This window comes from Helobdella robusta, assembly GCF_000326865.2.
Source record: "Helobdella robusta unplaced genomic scaffold HELROscaffold_6, whole genome shotgun sequence".
Classification (NCBI taxonomy): domain Eukaryota; kingdom Metazoa; phylum Annelida; class Clitellata; order Rhynchobdellida; family Glossiphoniidae; genus Helobdella; species Helobdella robusta.
Window position 1 is genome coordinate 1307214 of NW_008705330.1, and position 20138 is coordinate 1327351.

Consider the following 20138-nt stretch of genomic DNA (forward strand, 5'->3'; position numbering starts at 1 on the left):
TCTCTGGTGATATTTCTTATATGGTTGACATGTACGTGGTGCTTTTGTCCCTCCAACTCTACTACATAGGAATGTGGTGATTTGACTTTTACAATAGTACCTGGCCCCTGCCATTTATTGCACCATTTGTTCCTCCATGTTGCGGGGATTAGTATTATAACTGCATCTCCTAAATGGAATTCACGTGTTGTACTGCGCAAATTATAATAATGGGTGTACCTTTGTTGTTCCTTAAGAGCATGTTCTTCAGCATATTCGTGCGCCACCTCTAGATTCCGCCTTAACTCTTTGAGGTACTCCTCAGGCCGTTTCCCGAGATTCAAAGGCAAGCATTGTTCACCCACCCAAGATTCCTTCAGTATGGATAGTGGACCTCTGGGTAATGTACCGTACAACATAGTGAACGGGCTGACATGAGTGGTAGCCGATGGCTTCTCCCGGAGGGTCCACAACACAAACGGCAAAATGCGATGCCAACTTCGTGGATGTTCCTGTGCCAACTTGTATATCATGCTTTTTAGTGTTTGATTGCACCTTTCCACCACCCCTGAGGCTTCCGGATGACCTGGAGTATTAAAGCGAGGACTGCATCCCAAGTTACTAAGTAGTGCCTGAGTGAGTTTACTGGTAAAATTAGTACCCTGGTCTGAACTAATCACCTTTGGTACAGAATAGGTCATGAAAATCTGTAACAGGACCTCACATGTAGACTTAGCATCCACATGCTGCATCGGATAGGCCATGGGCCATCTAGTAAATAAATCAATCACAACCAAAGCATAGTTATATTTTGGCTTTGGTCCTGTTTCCACCACCACCATAGGTCCGATACAATCCATGACCAAGTGCGAAAATGGTACCTCATCTTTTCTGGGAATCGGCGTTATGGGCGTCCTCTCGGATATCCTGACAGGTGCTCTCAATTGACATATTCGACATGACTGGCAGTACTTTAAGACCTGTTCGGACATATTTGGAAACCAGAAACTAAGTGCTATCCGTTGTCTGGTCGAATCCGCGGCCAAATGACCTGAAAAAGGTTTGTCGTGCCCCATCTCCATCACCGTCTGAATCCTATTTGCCGGCAAACACAATTGCTTCACCTGGTGACCCAATACCCTATCCCGGTGGTACAAGACCTCATCTTCAAACAAGAAATTCTTTTTTCTTGTCTTTGCCCATTCCCAACACCTCGTAAGCGTTTGACATTGGTGTTGTTCTTGGCAAAATTTCTTCTTCTCAGTCACACATCCTCCCCCCACATCATCGACGTGTTCCTCTGCCTCGTCTAAGTCGAGTTTATGTTCGTCTGCCTTCTTCTTTTTTCCACGGTTGAACTGACCATCGGTTTCCTCCTCATCAACATCGTCCAAATGTTCAACAACCTTTTGCTTCTCGCTATTACAAATTCCATCCAAATTTCGTGGTGATTCTCTAACATCTTTCCTTGATTTTGTCAAAACCTTATTAGTTTCATCCACCCCGTCGATTGTCATTTCAGCCACTCTCACAACATAGTTTACATCCAGACCGACAACATTTGATCTGTCCACAAGCCCAATACCGGAACTACCAACTTCACCAAGTTCAAATTTATATTTATTAATTTTATTCACTGCGGAATCCTTCTTCTCCTGACTAATATCAGCTCTACCTGCATCCTTGATCATAACCTTGCAACTCTTTTCACTACCTTCATCGTCTTTCTCCTCATCAACATCTCGATTAGGAACTCCATCTACAACTACACTGCCATCTATTTTACAATTATTAAATTCACAAACTTCATCATCTTTCTCATCATCAACGTCACGATTCTGAATTTTATTTGTAATTATGCTGCCATCTATTATACGATTATTAACTTCACAAACTTCATCATCTTTCTCATCATCAACGTCACGATTCTGAATTTTATCGTATCTCTCTTGACACTGCCCATGGGGGGCGTCAACATTGTAAAAGGTCCCTAAATTGACCAATGAACCACTGGCAGATAATACCTCTGCAGCAGGTACTACATAAGGCGTTACCAACTTTAACTGTTCTACCACTCCTGGATTAATAATTAGTGGTTCACTAGCATTTGGCACCACGGCACACCACACCCGGACGCCAGGGGTAGCAGCCTTGTCCCCCTGAGTCAACGTTACCCATGTGGCATCCACCTCAGCCACCTGTCCACTCCATCCCTTGATCCTTTCAGTTCCCAAACTGGGTAGATTCAACTCCTGGCATAACTCCTGTGAAATCCCACATACCTCAGCACCGCTGTCCACCAAAGCCTCGCACACTGGACCGGGTTGAATTTTTACCTTGACATATGGCCTCTCAAAATATTTCTCTACTCGCATGGCCTCTGTCAACCCGAACTGTTTGCTGTGCATTCTGGGGGTAATCTGACAATTCATCACCTTCTTGGCCGGTGTCGTATAGTTAGACTTTTTTGTGCAATGTTTGGCCAGATGACCAGTACTACTACAGGTAAAACAATTTGGCTTCATCGATGGACCCCTCCTCTCATCCTTTACAAACCCTTTACGGTCACTTCCTAAATGAGCATGACCAGACTGTGTTCGGAAACTAGAAACAGAGTTGGTCGATCCCCTCATATTCATATTCGCTTCATAAGTCTCCAACAGGTTTGCTACTTTATCATGTGGTAACCACTCGTCACCCTCCTGAGCCAGTATGTACTCTACCAAATTTTTTGGTATTACCTCCTTTAAACGGTCCACAACCCACAAGGACATGGCTTGTTCAAGGGTTTCAATTTTCCGACTCTGGAAATAGAATTTGAGATGGCGATACAATTGTGCAACAAATGCTGGGTATGTTTCCTCCTTTGCCTTATAGGTTGAAAAGAATGCATCCCGGAGCTTCTTCGGGCAAAATCGGCAAGAGCGAATGATTTGCTGCTTTATAGCTTCATAATTTGTATAATCTTCGGTCCGAAGTTCATTCAATATAGTTTTCATCTTCGGCTCCAGTCTGGACAACAACAGTTCAGCCTTGGCCTCATCACTGATTCTATAACTTTCAAATATGCCTTCAATCCGTTGAAAATATGCGGAGATCTCCCGAGGGTCAGTTGGGCATCTTCCTAACATGGGGCCAAATCTGTTGCCCATGTTAACCCGGTCTTCCTGTTGACTATTACGATTATTAATTTTTAACTGTATGTCAGCTTCCCTCCGTAGCCTTCTATCCTCATCTGCGCGTTGCTCCTCCCTTTCTGCGCGTTGCTCCTCCCTTTTAGCTGCTTCACGTCTTATTCTCCTCTCATCTTCAGCTGCTTCTAACATGATCCGGATCTGTGTGGCCCGCACAGGATCCAACGTCTCCTCCTCCTCACCGTCCTTCGTGCCCTTGTCCTTGGACCTTAAATTGTGAGCCATCTCACTCACTTTGCTCCTGCGCAGATTCACACTATTCTTTCTTTTAGTGTGAATCCCACCGCTGCCACCAAATGTAACAGGTTCTTTACGGCTTCTATCAAAAGACTTGAAATTTGATGTGTAGAAACAGAAAATAAGCTTTATTGATATTCAAATAAATCGAAATAGAATACAAATTAACAAAATATTGTTCAATTATTAAGTTAATGTGTGTGTTGTCGTTTGGGGTGACAAACGTGCTTTATTACTACGGTATAGACTGTCACGTTGTTGTGCGAGTGTTGTTGTTGGAATAACTGACGCCACGACGTTGCTGGATAAGGGTTGTTGTAGTTGTGGTGGATGTTACCCTGACGCTGTTGGGTTGGAGTTGTTGTTGAAATAACTGAAACTACGACACTATTGTGTTGGAGCTGTTGTTGAAATAACTGGTTGTTGTAGTTGTTGTAGTTGTGGTGGTTGTTACCACGACGCTGTTGTGTTGGAGCTGTTGTTGACTCCGCTACTGCTACCTGCCACCAATTACCATTATTATTCCTATTAACGACGTTCCAGTTAGACTTTTGACTGACAACGTCCTACCGCCAAACCTACTACCAAACGTTTTAATTCCAAATTAAAACAATAATTACTAAAATGCAAAGTTCCACGTACACGTCGTTTATACTTTATATACACTCTTTACGTTGTATTAAGTATTGAATTGCACAAATTTTGCATTCTATCCTGCTGTTTCACAAACGTTCAGTCTCTATACATTATATACACTCTTTACGCTGTTTCAAGTGTCTTAATTGCACAAATTTTGTTGTTGATAATTTTTAATTTATAGTTCTTCTAATCGCTTGCTATTTCTTATATATATATATATATATATATATATATATATATATATATATATATATATATATATATATATATATATATAATAGTTCTACTCTACTAGCTTTTGTATTAAGTCAATAATTTCGTAGCTCATTCTATTATAACATTTTATCCATGGTCAACTTTAATAATTTTCATTATTTTTTGTCAATAATGAATGTAATTATTACTACACAACTGAACCAATAAACAATCCTTTTAATACAGATAATTTAACTAGCAATAATTTCTCAATCTTGCATATAAACTCCAAGAGTTTGCTGAAAAAAATTGATGATTTAAGTATATTTCTAACTTCTTTCAATTTCAAATTTTCTATCGTCGACATTTCTGAAACCTGGCTTACTTCACAGACAAAACCTCTCGCCCGATTGGATGGTTATAATTTCGAGGGTCATGTGAGAGACTCTAAGAGGGGCGGGTGTGTAGGATTGTTTATTAAAGATCTATTAACTATACTATTAATTACAAATTAAATAAGGATGATATTAATAATCAATATATAGAATCAATATCGGCGACATTGATTGATCCAGTTATGCAGTCTGAGTTGACTCAATTTAAATCTATCAGAGTTATAGTTTTATATCGACCACCAAATAGTGATATTTCCAAATTTATGATCGATTTTGAAGAAACAAACTGACTCAAACATGTCAACATATAATTGGCGATTTTAATATTAATTTGGATCTTGATAATAAAGACAAGTTGGACTTTGAACAACTCTTCTTTTCATATAATTTTAGTCCACTCATCAATCGGCCAACCAGAGTTAGCTCTCATTCAGTTTCTCTTCTTGATAATATTTTAACGAATATTGTCTCTACTCATTCTTCTGGAGTAGTTATCCACGATCTGTCTGATCATTATCCAATTTTTTCAATTTCAAAAGTTTTTACCTTCTCAGAGACAGGTAAAGCTAAAAATTTTCTTTACAAAGAAATTTTTCCAATTCAACAGTGGAAAAAATCAAAAGTGATCTTAGATCGGTATCTTGGCAGCCTGTTGTTGATGAAACCGAGGTTGATTCTAGTTATGAACAGTTTTTCAGAATCTTTTTTGACATTCTAGTCAAGCACGCTCCCTTGAAATCAATTAACACATCTAAATGCAAAAAATCTTTGGTTACAAATGATGTAATAAGGCTTTCAAAGATTAATTATAAACTTTATAAACATTCTATTGTATACCCTAACGCAACAAACTTGAGTACTTATAAAAGTTTTCGAAATTTGTTCACAAATTATAAAAGAAATAAAGAAAAAGCCTTTTACAACAATTTATTTGCAAATAATAATAAAAAATAATAGGAGAGTCATAAATGAAATCATAAACAAGACAAGACCCACCAACAGTATTAATCAATTAAAATATAACAATGTTATTCTAAAAGAAACAACTAGCATTTGTAATGCGTTAAATCATAATTAAATCAAACAAATACTCATTTTTTTCTGGACGATATTGAACCGTCGTAGATTGTCCACATAATCGATAAATTCAAGCCAAACAAATCTTGTTCATATGATGGTCTTAATATCTTTATGATAAAGCTATTTGTTAAGGAAATTGTTTTCCCTTTTGTGCACATCTGTAACTTATCCTTGCAGAGCGGGAAATTTCCAGATGCGTTCAAAATGGCGAAAGTTTTACCTATTTTTAAGAAAGGCAACAGAGAGGATCCTGGCAACTATAGACCCATTTCTTTGCTTTCCCCTTTGTCAAAGGTACTTGAAAAATTAGTTGCCAACAAAATGAAATCATTTATAGATAAATATAAATTATTGTCTAATAACCAATATGGATTTAGACCAAAGCACTCAACGGAGTTAGCTATTTTAGAACTATATCATAGAATTATTAATAACTTAAATGATAAACATCCTACACTTGGGATTTTTATAAACCTCGCGAAAGCTTTTGATATTATTGATCACAATTTACTTTTACACAAACTCGAACTCTATGGATTTCGTGGTAAAATCCTTTCTTGGCTCACTAGTTACCTGTCTAACAGAAAACAATTTGTGTCGATAGATTGCAAAAGTTCTAATATTTTGCATGTTAAATATGGGGTCCCACAGGGCTCAATTTTGGGCCCTCTTCTTTTCACAATTTTCATCAACGATTTCCCTAATGTGACTACACTATTTAAATGTATTATGTTCGCTGCTGACGACACAAATATTTTCTACAGTTCGAAATCACTAATTGATGATTTATCGCTAATTAATATCGATCTCAAGAGAGTTGAGGCTTGGTTTTCGGCCAACAAGCTAATCATCAACACTGATAAATCATGCTATACAATTTTTGGTACTACAATACTTACCAATAATATTCAAGACTTTTCTTCTAAGTTAAATAATAATATTCTTAGAAAATGTAGCCCAATTAAATTTTTAGGTGTATATATCAAAAGTAATCTGCCATGGTCGTTACATATTTTGGAAATTAGAAAAAAAAATCACAGTTTTTTACGTATTTTAAATAAATTAAAACATAAATTTAATTTCGTTAGCAAAATTAATCTATACTATAGTTTTATTTTTCCTCATCTAATTTATTGTAATATAATCTGGGGAAATGGTCCTGAATATTTACTAAAGCTCTTATTTGTTTGTCAAAAACGCTTTATTAAGATTATATTTAATTTAAAACAAACCGATCATACCAAAGAACTTCTTGCTAAGACTAAAATTCTATCAATTTATCAAATTAATTTCTTTTTTCAAACATTATTTACTTTTAAATTTTTAAGAAATCTTTTACCTCCATATTATTCAGAATTCTTCCATTATTCAAATCCATATAAATCAATTATTACAAGGCAAAATGATACTTTCTATATAAAAACATCTAGATTAAATTTGGGCAACAATTGTATATCTCATACAGCTCCTAAATTATGGAACAGTGTGATTCCCTTCAACATTAAAAACATCGATAATCTGGCATCATTAAAAAAAATCTCAAAAAAAAATCTCAAAATTTTTGCTTGTACTTATAAACCTCCATGAATCCTTGTGCTAACGGACTATCCTAACGGGCATTTTTCGTTACTCTGACTATTTACCGTTTCGTATGCATATTTTTCATCAATTTGCCATCTACGTCCATATCTTAGAAAAATGTTGTTCATATTTTTGTAACTGTGCAGATGGTGCTTATATGTGAGAGAAAATGTGTTTGTATACTTCTGCAAAAGTTTGATCATTGTTGTTTTCTCATTGAATCATTGTAAAACATTTTTAGTTAATAAACTATTACGAGTTTTTTCTGTTTATTTTGTATCTTTGAAGAAAATAAACAATATATATGTATGTATGTATGTATGCACGTATGTATGTATGTCTGTATGTATGTATGTATGTATGTATGTATGTATGTATGTATGTATGTATGTATGTATGTATGTATGTATGTATGTATGTATGTATGTATGTATGTATGTATGTATGTATGTTGGCACCCAAACGCGATGGTTTGCCGGTGGTGATCTGCTACAAAATGCCACCAAAGGCTTGTAGCGTGCGCGCTACGACCATAGTAACCCTAACCCTAACACCTATTGTCATCATTTTTTTGCCATCGAAGTCCTACTCCTTCCTGCACGTGGCGGGGGCTGCTACTAACTAACAAGAGAGGGCGAAGGCGAGTTACTGGCGCTTAAACCAGGTTCCGGGTGGATGGCGCTCGTAAGGAAATACCATCTAGGAGAAGGAAAGCTCTGATTTCAAACCTCCGCAGCCTTGCGGCTATACCCACGCTTGGGAAAGGCCTGGAAGTAAACCCAGTTAAAAATTTAGCCAGGATAGTTGGCTACGAGGATAAAACTGCACCGCAGTTTCATCCAAACTTCTGCGTCCACACTGGTGTGTCTCAACTCGTTGTGTCTGCTGATACCGACCCCTGTGGAGGAGAGAGAGTAGCATGCCGCACAAACATGCTCCACTTAAATCAACCAGTGTGAAGGTGGTCTTGGTGGTCTGATGCTTGAATGGATGTGCAAACAAAGTCCTGCGGCGATTGGCGAGTGGCGACGGGCACAGGTAGAGGGTACTACTGGCAGTGTCTAGTCACAACACAACACACAGGCGGCCTTGGTGTGATGGTCGTTTGTTGCTGATGGCTACAGCAATTTTCGTATCCTGCCAGGGTGACAAAGCAGCCCTATTCAGGGATGCACTGCTTTTTCCAACCGGAGAGGGGACTAAAAAATCTGTCCTAAAAAAAGCTAGCCAATATGTTGCCGAACTTGTCAGCCTACCGCGGCTGACTGGATATCCTACTATGCGGTCAAAAAAAAAGAAAAGTTTTAAATTTGGCTTCATGAAACGTCCGGACAATGTTGGATCTTGGGAAGTGTCATGAACGTCAATCAGCCATTGTTGCGCGTGAACTTGCGCGTTATGACATCGATGTTGCTGCGCTCAGCGAGACAAGAATCTCTGCAGCAACACAGTTTGAGGAGAGAGGTGCTGGTTACACCTTCTTTTGCCAAGGTCATCCTGCAGGTGAGGTGCGTACTGGTGGAGTGGGTTTTGCCATTCGTAGCACACTCCTGAAATCTGTACATGAGGTACCTTATGGTATTTCACCACGCCTAATGAGGATGCTGCTCAACCTGGAGGGTGGTCACACTGCTACTTTGATCAGCTGCTATGCGCCAACGCTTGGAGCAACTTTTGAGGAGAAGAGCTTGTTTTATGGGCAGCTCGGTGACGCTGTTCGTTCAATACCACACAACCATCAGTTGTTTGTCTTGGGTGACTATAACGCCCGTGTGGGTTAAGACCACATCTTGTGGCCAAAAGTGCTTGGACGAAATGGAGTTGGTAGGGAAAATTCAAATAGAACCATGCTCCTCGAATTTTGTACAGAGCACAATCTTGTGGTGACAAATACAGTCTTCCAACAGGCTGACAGGAAGAAGACTAGCTGGAAACATCCACGTTCAAGACACTAGCATCTCATCGACTACATACTTATCAGACAACGCGATCTTCGTCTCGCTCGTCTAACTAAAGCGGTGCGAGCATCAACAATGTGGTCAGATCATCGTCTCATCAAGATGTCAGTGATTCTTATTGTTAAACCAGTCAGAAGGCATCACAAAACTGTAAGGAAAGCTAAACTGGATGTGACTCGGCTAACAGAACCGTCAGCTAGAAATTTGTTCCGCGTAGCATTGCGTGGTGAGTTTTCAACAAATGAGAGCACAGAATAGCCAAATTTCAAGCAGATTGTAGAGAAAGCTGCGGTTAATGTGCTTGGATATCAGCGTATTAAGCATAGGACTGGTTCGACGATCAGGATACGGAGGCACGTGGGCTGCTGGACAACATGCACAGCACCCATCGTTCTTGGATATATGACAGGGGCAACCGCGTCAAGAAAACATGCTACACGCAAGCACGCAGTTTTGCACAGAGGAGGCTTCGTCAGATGAAGGAATCTTGGTGGTCTGCCAGAGCTGATGAATTGCAAGTAGCGGCCGGCCACGGGGACATGAAATCATTTTACAGAAATCTGGAAACTGTGTTTGGTCCCCGCAGCTCCGGTAGTGTCCCGGTACTGTCGAAAGATGGTCAAACACTCATCAAGGATGGCCATGGAATCCTGGCTTGTTGGGCTGAACACTTCAACAGTGTGCTAAATCAAGAATCCCGGTTTGATGACTCAGTCCTTGCTGAGTTGCCTGACTGGAGCATTGCAGGTAATTTCGATGATCCCCCTAGCCTGTATGAAGTGGAAAAAGCAATCACCCAAATGTCGAATGGAAAAGCTCCGGGTTTGGACGGGCTGCCGGCAGAACTCTTCAAATATGGTGTCATCAAACTTAAAACCAGGATGGTGACAATGTTCCAAGACATGTGGGATAGGAAATCGGTTCCTCAAGATTTTAAGGATGCCCTTATCATTCACATATTCAAACGGAAAGGGAATCGTTCATGCTGTGATGATCACAGAGGCATTTCTCTGCTATCGATTCCTGGAAAAATATTGGCCCGCGTGATCGTCAACCGCCTAACCAAGTACGTCAATGATGTTGGTATCCTTCCAGAGGGTCAGTGTGGCTTTCGGGCTGGTCGTGGTACTATGGATATGATTTTTACTGCCAGACAACTTCAAGAAAAATGTCGTGAGCAACAATGCGAACTTTTCTTCGTCTTCATAGATTTAACAAAGGCGTTCGATTCCGTCAACCGTTCAGCGTTATGGAAATGTCTCAAAAAGATCGGTTGTCCTCCGATTTTAGTGTCGATTTTTCGCTCCTTCCATGAAGGCATGAGGGCAACCGTAGTTGAAAATGGTGATCGATCCCCGGACTTTGAGATGACGAATGGTACCAAGCAGGGGTGTGTCATGGCTCCCTTGCTGTTCAACATTTACTTCTCCCTAATGCTTCGAGTCGCCCTTCAACATTGTGTAGAGGGCATTCCAATCTGCTATTGCATGGATGGAGACGTTTACAACATCAGACGCCTACAAGCGAAGTCAAAAACACAAACCATAATAGTCCGCGACCTGCTCTTTGCGGATGACTGCGCTTTGGTTGCACATACACAAAGTGAAGTTCAGGCTCTGTTCAACTGTTTCCACACTACTGCAGAAAGGTTTGGACTCACGGTGAGCAGGAAGAAAACAGAGGTTCTGCACCAAAGCTATCCTATTTCGCCGGATTCTAAAACCATCGTAACTATTGGTGGCTCGCAGTTGAACGCTGTGGATCGATTTTGCTACCTTGGTAGCTACCTCTCCAACACTACTGCAATCGATGATGAAATTACGGTTAGGATTGCCAAGGCTGGTGCTGCTTTTGGTGGTTTGAGTGGACGACTCTGGAAGGAACGGGGTGTGTCGCTGGCTACTAAAATATCTGTCTATAAGGCAGTTGTGTTAACCACAATGTTGTATGGATGTGAGACATGGATTACTTATAGGCGCCATATACGTAGACTCGATCAGTTTCATATGAGATGTCTACGGGTTATCGCTAACGTTAAATGGGAGGATAGGGTGCCAAATACGACTGTATTGGAAATGTGTGGTATCTTGGGTATCGAGGCATTTTTGTTACAGGCACAGTTTCGTTGGGCGGGACACGTTATCCGCATGCCGGACACAAAAATTCCCAAACAGGTGTTTTTCGGACAGCTGGCTTCTGGAGTTCGTCTTGCAAGCGGTCCAGTTTGCAGATTTAAAAATAATCTGAAGGATAACCTAAAAAAAGTCTGGATTTTAAAACCTTGGGTGTCGTTGCGCTCGAGCGTTCACAGTGGAAGACACGCTCACAAGCGGCAGTCTCCGCCTTTGAGGAGGCGCGCATTGCAGCTCTAGTTGGAAAAAGAGGACGGCGTAAGCAGGTGGCCCGGGATGGTGACAGCACAGGGGTGTGGGTTTGCGGATCCTGTGGTCGTCGATGTTCATCAAGAATAGGCTTGTTCTCGCATCAAAGGACTCATCAATGACACAATTCGTCGAACGCGACGATGTATTCCATATGTATGTATGTATGTATGTATGTATGTATGTATGTATGTATGTATGTATGTATGTATGTATGTATGTATGTATGTATGTATGTATGTATGTATGTATGTATGTATGTATGTATGTATGTATGTAAAACCCGGAGGTGTTACGGTCCATGGGGTCCACCTCGATACAAATCGGTAAAAACTCCATTGACGGGAGAGCTCCGTCGTACTTCTTGATCTTCTCGTCAGATGCCCTGGTTGCAGCCAAACCGTTTTCTCTGCTAGTAAGCTGCACGTAGCGCTCAGCAAAGGTGCCCGGAACGGTAACGTCCCACGCCAAGCACCTGCCGGCTCTCCAAGGAATCAAGGTACCTTAGCTCAAAAAGTTTTTTATTAAAAAACCTGTCCTGATGATCGCCGGCCATCATTGGAGTGCCTAAAAAATTTAATGATGAATGGGGCACTGTGGGGACATTAGCCAGCACGTGTGGCATTTGAAACGTGTCATTTACGAGTAGTTCACACTTGTTTGTGTTTAATTCGAGACCAATGATGGAAGCGCCGACCCTCAGCGACAGGAAGTCGTCCGCTAAGATGTTACCCTCTGCGGCCATGCTGACATTGTCCAGGTAGCCACAAACAAACGCCGAAGATGACTTCGTCAACAGTGGGTGAAGGGTTAGAGCAAAAAGCATCGGTCCCAAAGGGTCGCCTTGCTGTACGCCCTCGCACGATTCAACCACCCAGGCGTCGTAACCAAGAGAAGAGACTCGGCCATATGCGGAATGACAAAAATTATAAATTTGAGGACAGTGCTGCTTAACTGCCTCTAACATTGAGTCTCTTCTCAGGGTGTTGAAAGCGTTCTTGAAATCAATCTTCAAGAATCCCCACCGTTTTGGAAGTACTGAAATCAGTTCACGTACGCGTGGACGGCCGCCTCAGCACCACCCCTCACGCCGACGCCCAATTGGATAGGATAGAGTTTGGCTTTGACCTGTTCTAACACTTACTGTACTTAGCGCACTTACTGGTCAGCCTCCTCCAGAAATTTCCCACCGTGATGGGTCTGATCCCTCCATCTTTTTTGTTTAAAGCCACCAGACGGCCCCCAAAAAAGAAACGGCTAACCGCGGGAGGGCAGACCCCAGATAACAACAAATTTACAAACCGGGTGAGGTTATTTAACAATTCATCGGTGGGCATCGGACCGGAAAGTAAATCCTTTATGTGCTGAGGCCTCAAGCCATCAAGGCCTCCCGATGAACCATTGTTAAACAACTTTAAAGCCGTCAACACCTGGGCTGGTGAAACGCGACCATTAGACGGCTCCTGCGCGGGAAAAGCTCGCCTGTTCAATGGAGCACTGGGATGAATAGCCTTGAGTTTAGCGAGTGTCTCAGGCGAGCTCTCCGCCAGGCCCGCGGGCGAACAAGCAAGTCTGACGGCCGCCGAGAGACTGCCCTGTTCAATCCGAGTAGTTACTGCACTAATCCAACTGTTTGGATTGTGCTTACGCGGTTTGGTGTTGTGGTCAGTGTTGAAGCTTGCCACAATAATCTCGACCTCGGTCGAACTGAATTCGGCCAACCGTTTAATAACGTAATTGGCTTGATTAGTCCTGCGACCGCCCCTGGTGGGCTTGAACAAAACAAATGCGAAAAAACATTGGAGCCTGCACCAATGGGCCGCGTCGCAGGGATCATCGCAAACGGCCGTCAATAAAGCCGACAATGCTTTAGATACCTTGTCTCTGCACGGTTTGGGAACGTGATCATACAGATGGGCAGTCCTCAAAACGACCGTCAGCCTGTCAAAAACATGAAAAGAATCTACTTGGGAGGGACTCTCCGAGACCGACGCCGAGAACCGCGTGTAGCAACATGAGGGTTGATGACAGGTGCAGCGGTTAGAGGCGGTCGCGCGGAAGCAGATGAACCAGCCGGAGGCTGGTCGGCCGCCTTGAACGAACCAGGGCATTCCTGGCCCTCATTTTTGCCTCCATGTCGATATAGTTTACCGTCCGGTTTTATTTTATAATGATTTAAACAAACCGTGCATTGGTATAGGACCGGTGCCATTACGTCAACGAAATAAAATCAAAAGCGAGTAGATAAAACCGTGTGAAAAGTGATAAAATAAAATTTTGGCGAAAATAAAAAAAGATTAATTTAAATAAATTTAAAAATTAAAAGAAAAACTAGGAATGAAACAGAGAAAACAAAAATAAATATTAATGAGCATTGTACGGTGCAGCTGGGTAAAAGCCCACAGCTGTTGTTAAAAGTATGGTAAAACTAAAATTAAAAATTTGAGACCACAAAAGTTAAAAAACCAACCGAACGGCGGGACACTAATCCGAAAAAGGGCAAAAAAAGCGACAACCCATAAAAACTACACCAGAAAAACCGAAATTATTGCAACAAAAACCTTAAAAACCAGAAATATTACTAAAAATTAGCGAAATACTAAAAATGTGGAATTGTCATTTACCATCATAACTTAGAATAATGTTTTATATATATTTATGTGTAACTATGCAATGTGTCTTGCAAAATTTTGGTCATTTTAGTTATCTCATCGAAATATTTTTGACAATTTTTAGTTAAGGCACTATTACAAGTATCTTTCTGTTTACTTTTTGTGTCTTTGAAGAAATAAATAATATATATATATATATATATATATATATATATATATATATATATATACATATGAATTGTTTGATTTAAAATATCTTTTGTGAATATATTATTTTATAATTCATCAATGTCCAAATTTTCCAATGTATCCATAAGCTCCTCTTGTTCCACACTATCAAAAACTTTAGAGTAATCGACAAACCATATAAACAAGTCTTTTTTCGTTTCAATCGCCCGTTCACTGATCACTCGTAGCAATCTCATTCAAAATTTCTGTCACTTTTTCAATGCCAAATTCATCAAGCCATTTAATTTCTACAACAATTATCTCGTCTGGACCTGGCGCTTTATTTGATTTCAATCAGATTTTAAATTTAAAATGTCTAAGGTGGTTCAGTTGAGGATTGTGGCACAGAAAACGCTATCTTTGTGCTACGAATGATCGGTGAACGACCGATTGAAATGAAGAAAAACGTGGCAAACCCTGTCAAAATTTTGATTCCCTTGTCAGAATTTAAACATTTTCAAAATTTTAGCCCTCCGTCAAAGTTGTCTAGATCCGCCAGTGTTCATATAAGACGGATATCATCATTATCACCACCATGGAATTATATAACTGGAAGCGCCCGACCAGCGTTTTAACATTGAAAATTTTTTTCAACGGGCAAGTTACCTCGGGAAGCAAGTTCCGAAAAAATTAATTATTCATGAGCATTTTGGCTTATTTTTAGAAAAATCTGAGATATAATTAGAAAAATTTTGGGCCTTCCCGAAGTTATGTTAATGACTCTGCCGATCTGCATTCAGCTCGTTTGTTTATTTCGTTTTCAACATTCCGTGAAGTTTTAGGTTAATTTATAAGGTTTATATAACCACCGTATTTAATCGTCGAAGATTTATAATAAGTTCGTTAGCGATCATCATTTTTCTGAAATAAAGATTTCTTCATTCATTCTCCCAGCACCCACGAATCACGATGATGATGGACTTCATATCATTTCATTAGAGTAAGAATCATTCCTAAATTAAATTAGAATCTAGAAAACGAAAAAAAGTCAGTAAAAATTTTATTGTAAAAACTAAAAATGAAATGTTATTAATATTTAAAAATATAACTCATAATCAATTTATAATATTGTTATAAATAAATTAATCAACTAATAATTTTTAAATTAAGATGTAATTCATGTGCATATGTCCTAAACTAGAATCTTTCAACACTCCAAAGCTTACAATTCAAAGGAATAATTACTTTCAACATCACATATCCATACCAAATTTAATCACACAGAGGAAGTTTTTAAAATTTATTTTGGTAGTAAAAGCAAACAATTTTTTTTCTGTTTAAATGTTATGATTTATACTTTTATATTATTTATTAATATATTATATTTTATTATATATTATAATTTATAATTATTATAATTTTTTTCTGTTTAAATGTTATGATTTATAATTTTATATTATTTATTAATATATTATATTTTATTATATATTATAATTTATTTTATAATATTATATTTATATATATTAAATAAATTATATAATAATTCAAGTTAAAATCAAATTCTTTAACTATTTCAACTGTAATTGACATTATTAATATAATAAATAAATAATAATAGTTTCTTTAAGTTAACATCAAATTCATTATGCTATTAATTTAAAACGATCAACTGTTGATTTTTAATAGAATAGGTATGTTTAATAATTTTTAGTTTAACATTACTATTTATAAAATAACCCTGAAGGTGCTAGATCATGAGAATGTATATTATTATATTTATGTGTAAATTGTTATATTTCTTGTTTGTTGATTATAAAACGTCTGTCTTGCTATAATTAGTGATGAGTAAAGTTAGATCAGTCTTACCTTTTTTATTTCTGGATTTTGGTTTTGTTTATTTGTTGTATAACTGCAAAATGTTTGATTTACATAATTATAAATTTATCTTTCAACTATTTTAAAAAGTGAAACACACACACACACACACACACACATATATATATATATATATATATATATATATATATATATATATATATATATATATATATATATATATATATGTACATGCATAAAAGATAAAAACAAAGGTTGTAGAATTTGCTTCTGATGTAGTCCATTAGAAGCACTGTACAAATTCAATAAAACAATTGATTTAATAAATTTAAATTGTATAATTTTTGCTGCAGTTTATTATTTAATTTACTTTTATTACAACTGCATGTTGATAGAAAACTCTTTAGTTAAGTTAAAGTCTTAATGTTGTATATGATGTTATTATTTTTTTTATTAATTCATAATAGTGGTTTGCGTTCTGTACATCATTGAAATGATTTTCCATGTTAAATAAATCTTCGTTGACACATTGTGGGAATATGTTGCTTTCAGTTACAAGTTTTTTCTTAAAACAATAATTATTTATTTTTAATAATCTTTCTGATTCTTGGCAGATCTGAAAATCATTAAAATTTATTGCTTTTACCAGAAAATAAATAAATGTATCATTTTACTTTTAATACTCCTTTTGAGGGATATGTCAATTGCCCATTGTCTTTTAGTATGATGAGATGATTTGATGATTCGCTAAATATGTTTCTGCTGGCTGAAATCAAGCATTTTCTGCATATTTGTTGGGATTTGTAACAGCATATTAATGCAAAATTTTGAATGAATTTTGGAGAGGTTTACATTAGAGGTAAAAAGAACCTGCATTCTGCGCATGAGATGGTCGGTGTTATTGACTCACCACCCATCCTGCCATGTATGCAGTGCAATTTCTGACAATATACTGCAGTGACGCATGCTCCACAAATACGTTGTCATCAAAATCTGTCCCAAAAATAATGTTACTAAGCAGTTCTTCTGTTTCAAATGATGACACATTTCCTGTGTTACCTGTGAATTGCAGAGTAGCTTTAAATCTATTCAGTTTATAATTTTCGTGTCAAAATTACTTGGTATAACTGTTAGAAATTTGCAGCAAATCTTTTTATAAATGTCGCTGAATTGTTGGCAATTTATGCGACTGCAGCATCCACCTGTATTAATTAATTATGAATTTATTAATTAATTAATTTTTTATGTTATTTCTTTATTATGACTCAAGTCAGAAAAACTTAACACCTGATCTTCTTACATTAGTTGAAATAAAGTTCCAGTGCATCCTGACTGAAACGGTAAGTCAGGACGAAAGGTTGTTCATTCAACAACTCTTTCGAAATATCAATTATTGAATTTATGGTTGTACAAAAGCCCATTATGCACATTTTTCTGAAATTATTTGTAACTAGTTTTAGTTAATATATTGAAATATATATAAAAAAAAAGAACCTTTGAGTTTTGTAAATGTTAACACCATCTAAATTTTTCAAACTTAGTAAATAGGCTTTCATTTCATAAAGTTTATCTATAGTGGCTGTCAGGTTGCTCTTTGTAATGGATTGCTTCCATTCTCTATCTAGCATCAGTTTGCTGTTCAGTATATCGAAAAGATCGTTGATGGTTTTCATAAAAGCTATTTTTTCAGAAACGTCAGAAAAATCATCAAATCCGTTTAAGAGTTCCAATGATTTAGCCACAGAGCAACTAAAGACTTGAGATGCATATTTAACTTTCATCTTATGCTTTTCAAAATTTACATGATTTTTGGTTAATTTATTTCCTAATTTCATTCTGATTTGTTGTTGATAATTAACTAAGTTTACGATATGATTCCATTTGATTGGATTATTTTTATAAAATATTATATTATAAGAATGAAACATATTCCTCATTAATTTCAGCATGTGGCATGCATCAAATATGATATATATTTTATGGCCGGTTGTTGGGGACAAGAAACATGTTTGCATGTTTGGAAGTGTGAAAGAGCATCCAAGCAATCCACATGCCGAAACGTTAGTGGCCAACCCATCCATTATCAATGAGACAACCTTAAAAAATAAATATAATGTATAAAAATTTTAACATATTTTTAAGAAAAACAAATGTTGCTTACCCTAACTCCAGCATTATGTAACTTATCAATGGCTTTCTCTATTAAATCTTTCAACTTGTGAGATAATAACTTATTTGTATAAAAATAAGCTTTTGAATGCCTCCAAGCTTCTCTCAGACCAACAACATAAAAAACCAACACCTCCGAAGCAACTATGTCCTCATTCCCATCTCCATAGTTAACATATCTAATAAAGTCATCTTTACAAATAAACAATGCATTTGATAATTTATGCTTAACATTTAACATCAATAAAATTAAAAAAATTGAAGACAAATGCTTATAGTGAAATGGGAAACAAAAAAATCAAGAAATAAATAAAATACACAAGGAATAAACTAGCATATAAACAACAACAACAACACACGTTTAGACGGCATTTTCCCCGAGATCGGGGGTTGCCGTTTGGCTACCTATGATGAAACCGAAATACCCCTCGACGCCATCCACATCTGTCACTCGCCTCAGTATCACGCAACCCCGTTTTCACCCTGTCCTTCTCCACCTGCTCTCTCCATCCCAATCGCGGACGACCCCTTCCTACCACTCCTTCAACCTCGAACTCCAACGCTCGCCTAATACCGACCCTTTCATCCCTTCTCAACACATGTCCATACCACCGCAATCTCGATCTCCTTATCAATGTCACAATGTCCTCATTCAGTCCCATCATTGACATCAGCTCTGTACTACTCCTCCTATCCTTCACTTTAACCCCACACATCATCCTCACCATAGCTCTTTCAGCCCTCTGCAGTACACTTTCCTCCTCTCTCCTCAACACCCAAGTTTCACCACCATATACCATCGCTGCTCTCACACATGCTTTATATACCCTCCCTTTCATCTTCACTGACCATTTCTTTCCACACAATACCCCACCCAGTTCCCTAAATTTCATCCATCCCACACGAACTCTAGCCGTAACTGCGCTCAAACATCCTCCATCCGCATTCAGCTTATCCCCTAAGTAAACAAAGCTTTCCACTCTTTCAATACCACCACTCAACCCCGTCCTTGCGTCCGTCCTATTAATCACACCATGAACACATTTCTTACATTTGAACGTGCCTTCCACCTTTTCAGTGCCCCCCTCACACCACTACATCTCTTATGCACCCATTTCTGACATCCTATACACAATACCGAGTTAGCCTTCACTCTCCTATCACATACCCCACAGGGGTCTATTTTACTTATCACTCGCTCCCCACCTTCCCCACTCATCATTACCTTCGTCTTACCAATATTAACTTTTAACCCTTTCTTTTCAATAACACTTTTCCATCTGTCAAATTTTAACTGCAATTCTTCCATGCTATCAGCCATCAAGACTAAATCATCTGCATACAAAATCTCAAATAACAACCCCTCCATTATGTTTCCACACACAACATCCATCACAATTGCAAACAGAAACGGTGATAACACTGATCCTTGATGCACTCCTACCTTAACACTAAAAGCGTCCGCATCACATCACAGCTGCATCACAGCTTTAACAAGTCTCTCATTCACTCCTTTCTTCCTCAACGCCCATTCAATGACCTTCCTCGGTACTCGATCAAAAGCCTTTTCTAGATCCACAAAACACATGTACAATCTTCGTTTCTTCTTTCTATAATTCTCCTGCAACATTCTCACCATGAACAACGCATCCACCGTTCCCCTACCAGGCATAAACCCACACTGCATTTCATTAACTGTCACCATACTTCTCAA

At 38.2% G+C, this 20138-nt stretch overlaps 2 protein-coding genes across 2 annotated transcripts in view; both read right to left on the bottom strand.

The window, feature by feature from the left end:
• Nucleotides 1-4611, bottom strand: part of HELRODRAFT_164074 (hypothetical protein) — a gene marked incomplete at both ends in the record, with an annotated part of 6875 nt that extends 2264 nt beyond the window's left edge. Inside the window, 3 exons of the mRNA XM_009029120.1 lie at nucleotides 1192-3536; nucleotides 3635-3754; nucleotides 4579-4611. Of these exons, the coding sequence (XP_009027368.1) occupies nucleotides 1192-3536; nucleotides 3635-3754; nucleotides 4579-4611 (2498 nt within the window). The remainder of the gene's footprint in view (nucleotides 1-1191; nucleotides 3537-3634; nucleotides 3755-4578) is intronic.
• Nucleotides 4612-7176: 2565 nt separating this feature from the next.
• HELRODRAFT_164075 (hypothetical protein) lies at nucleotides 7177-13750 on the bottom strand (the record flags this gene model as incomplete). The annotated part of the gene is made up of 8 exons (XM_009029121.1): nucleotides 7177-7237; nucleotides 7334-7485; nucleotides 8129-8306; nucleotides 8690-8850; nucleotides 8914-9013; nucleotides 9085-9227; nucleotides 11952-12123; nucleotides 12942-13750. 8 exons carry the CDS (start codon nucleotides 13748-13750, stop codon nucleotides 7177-7179), a joined length of 1776 nt encoding a protein of 591 aa, XP_009027369.1.
• Between the last annotated feature and the right edge of the window lie 6388 nt (nucleotides 13751-20138).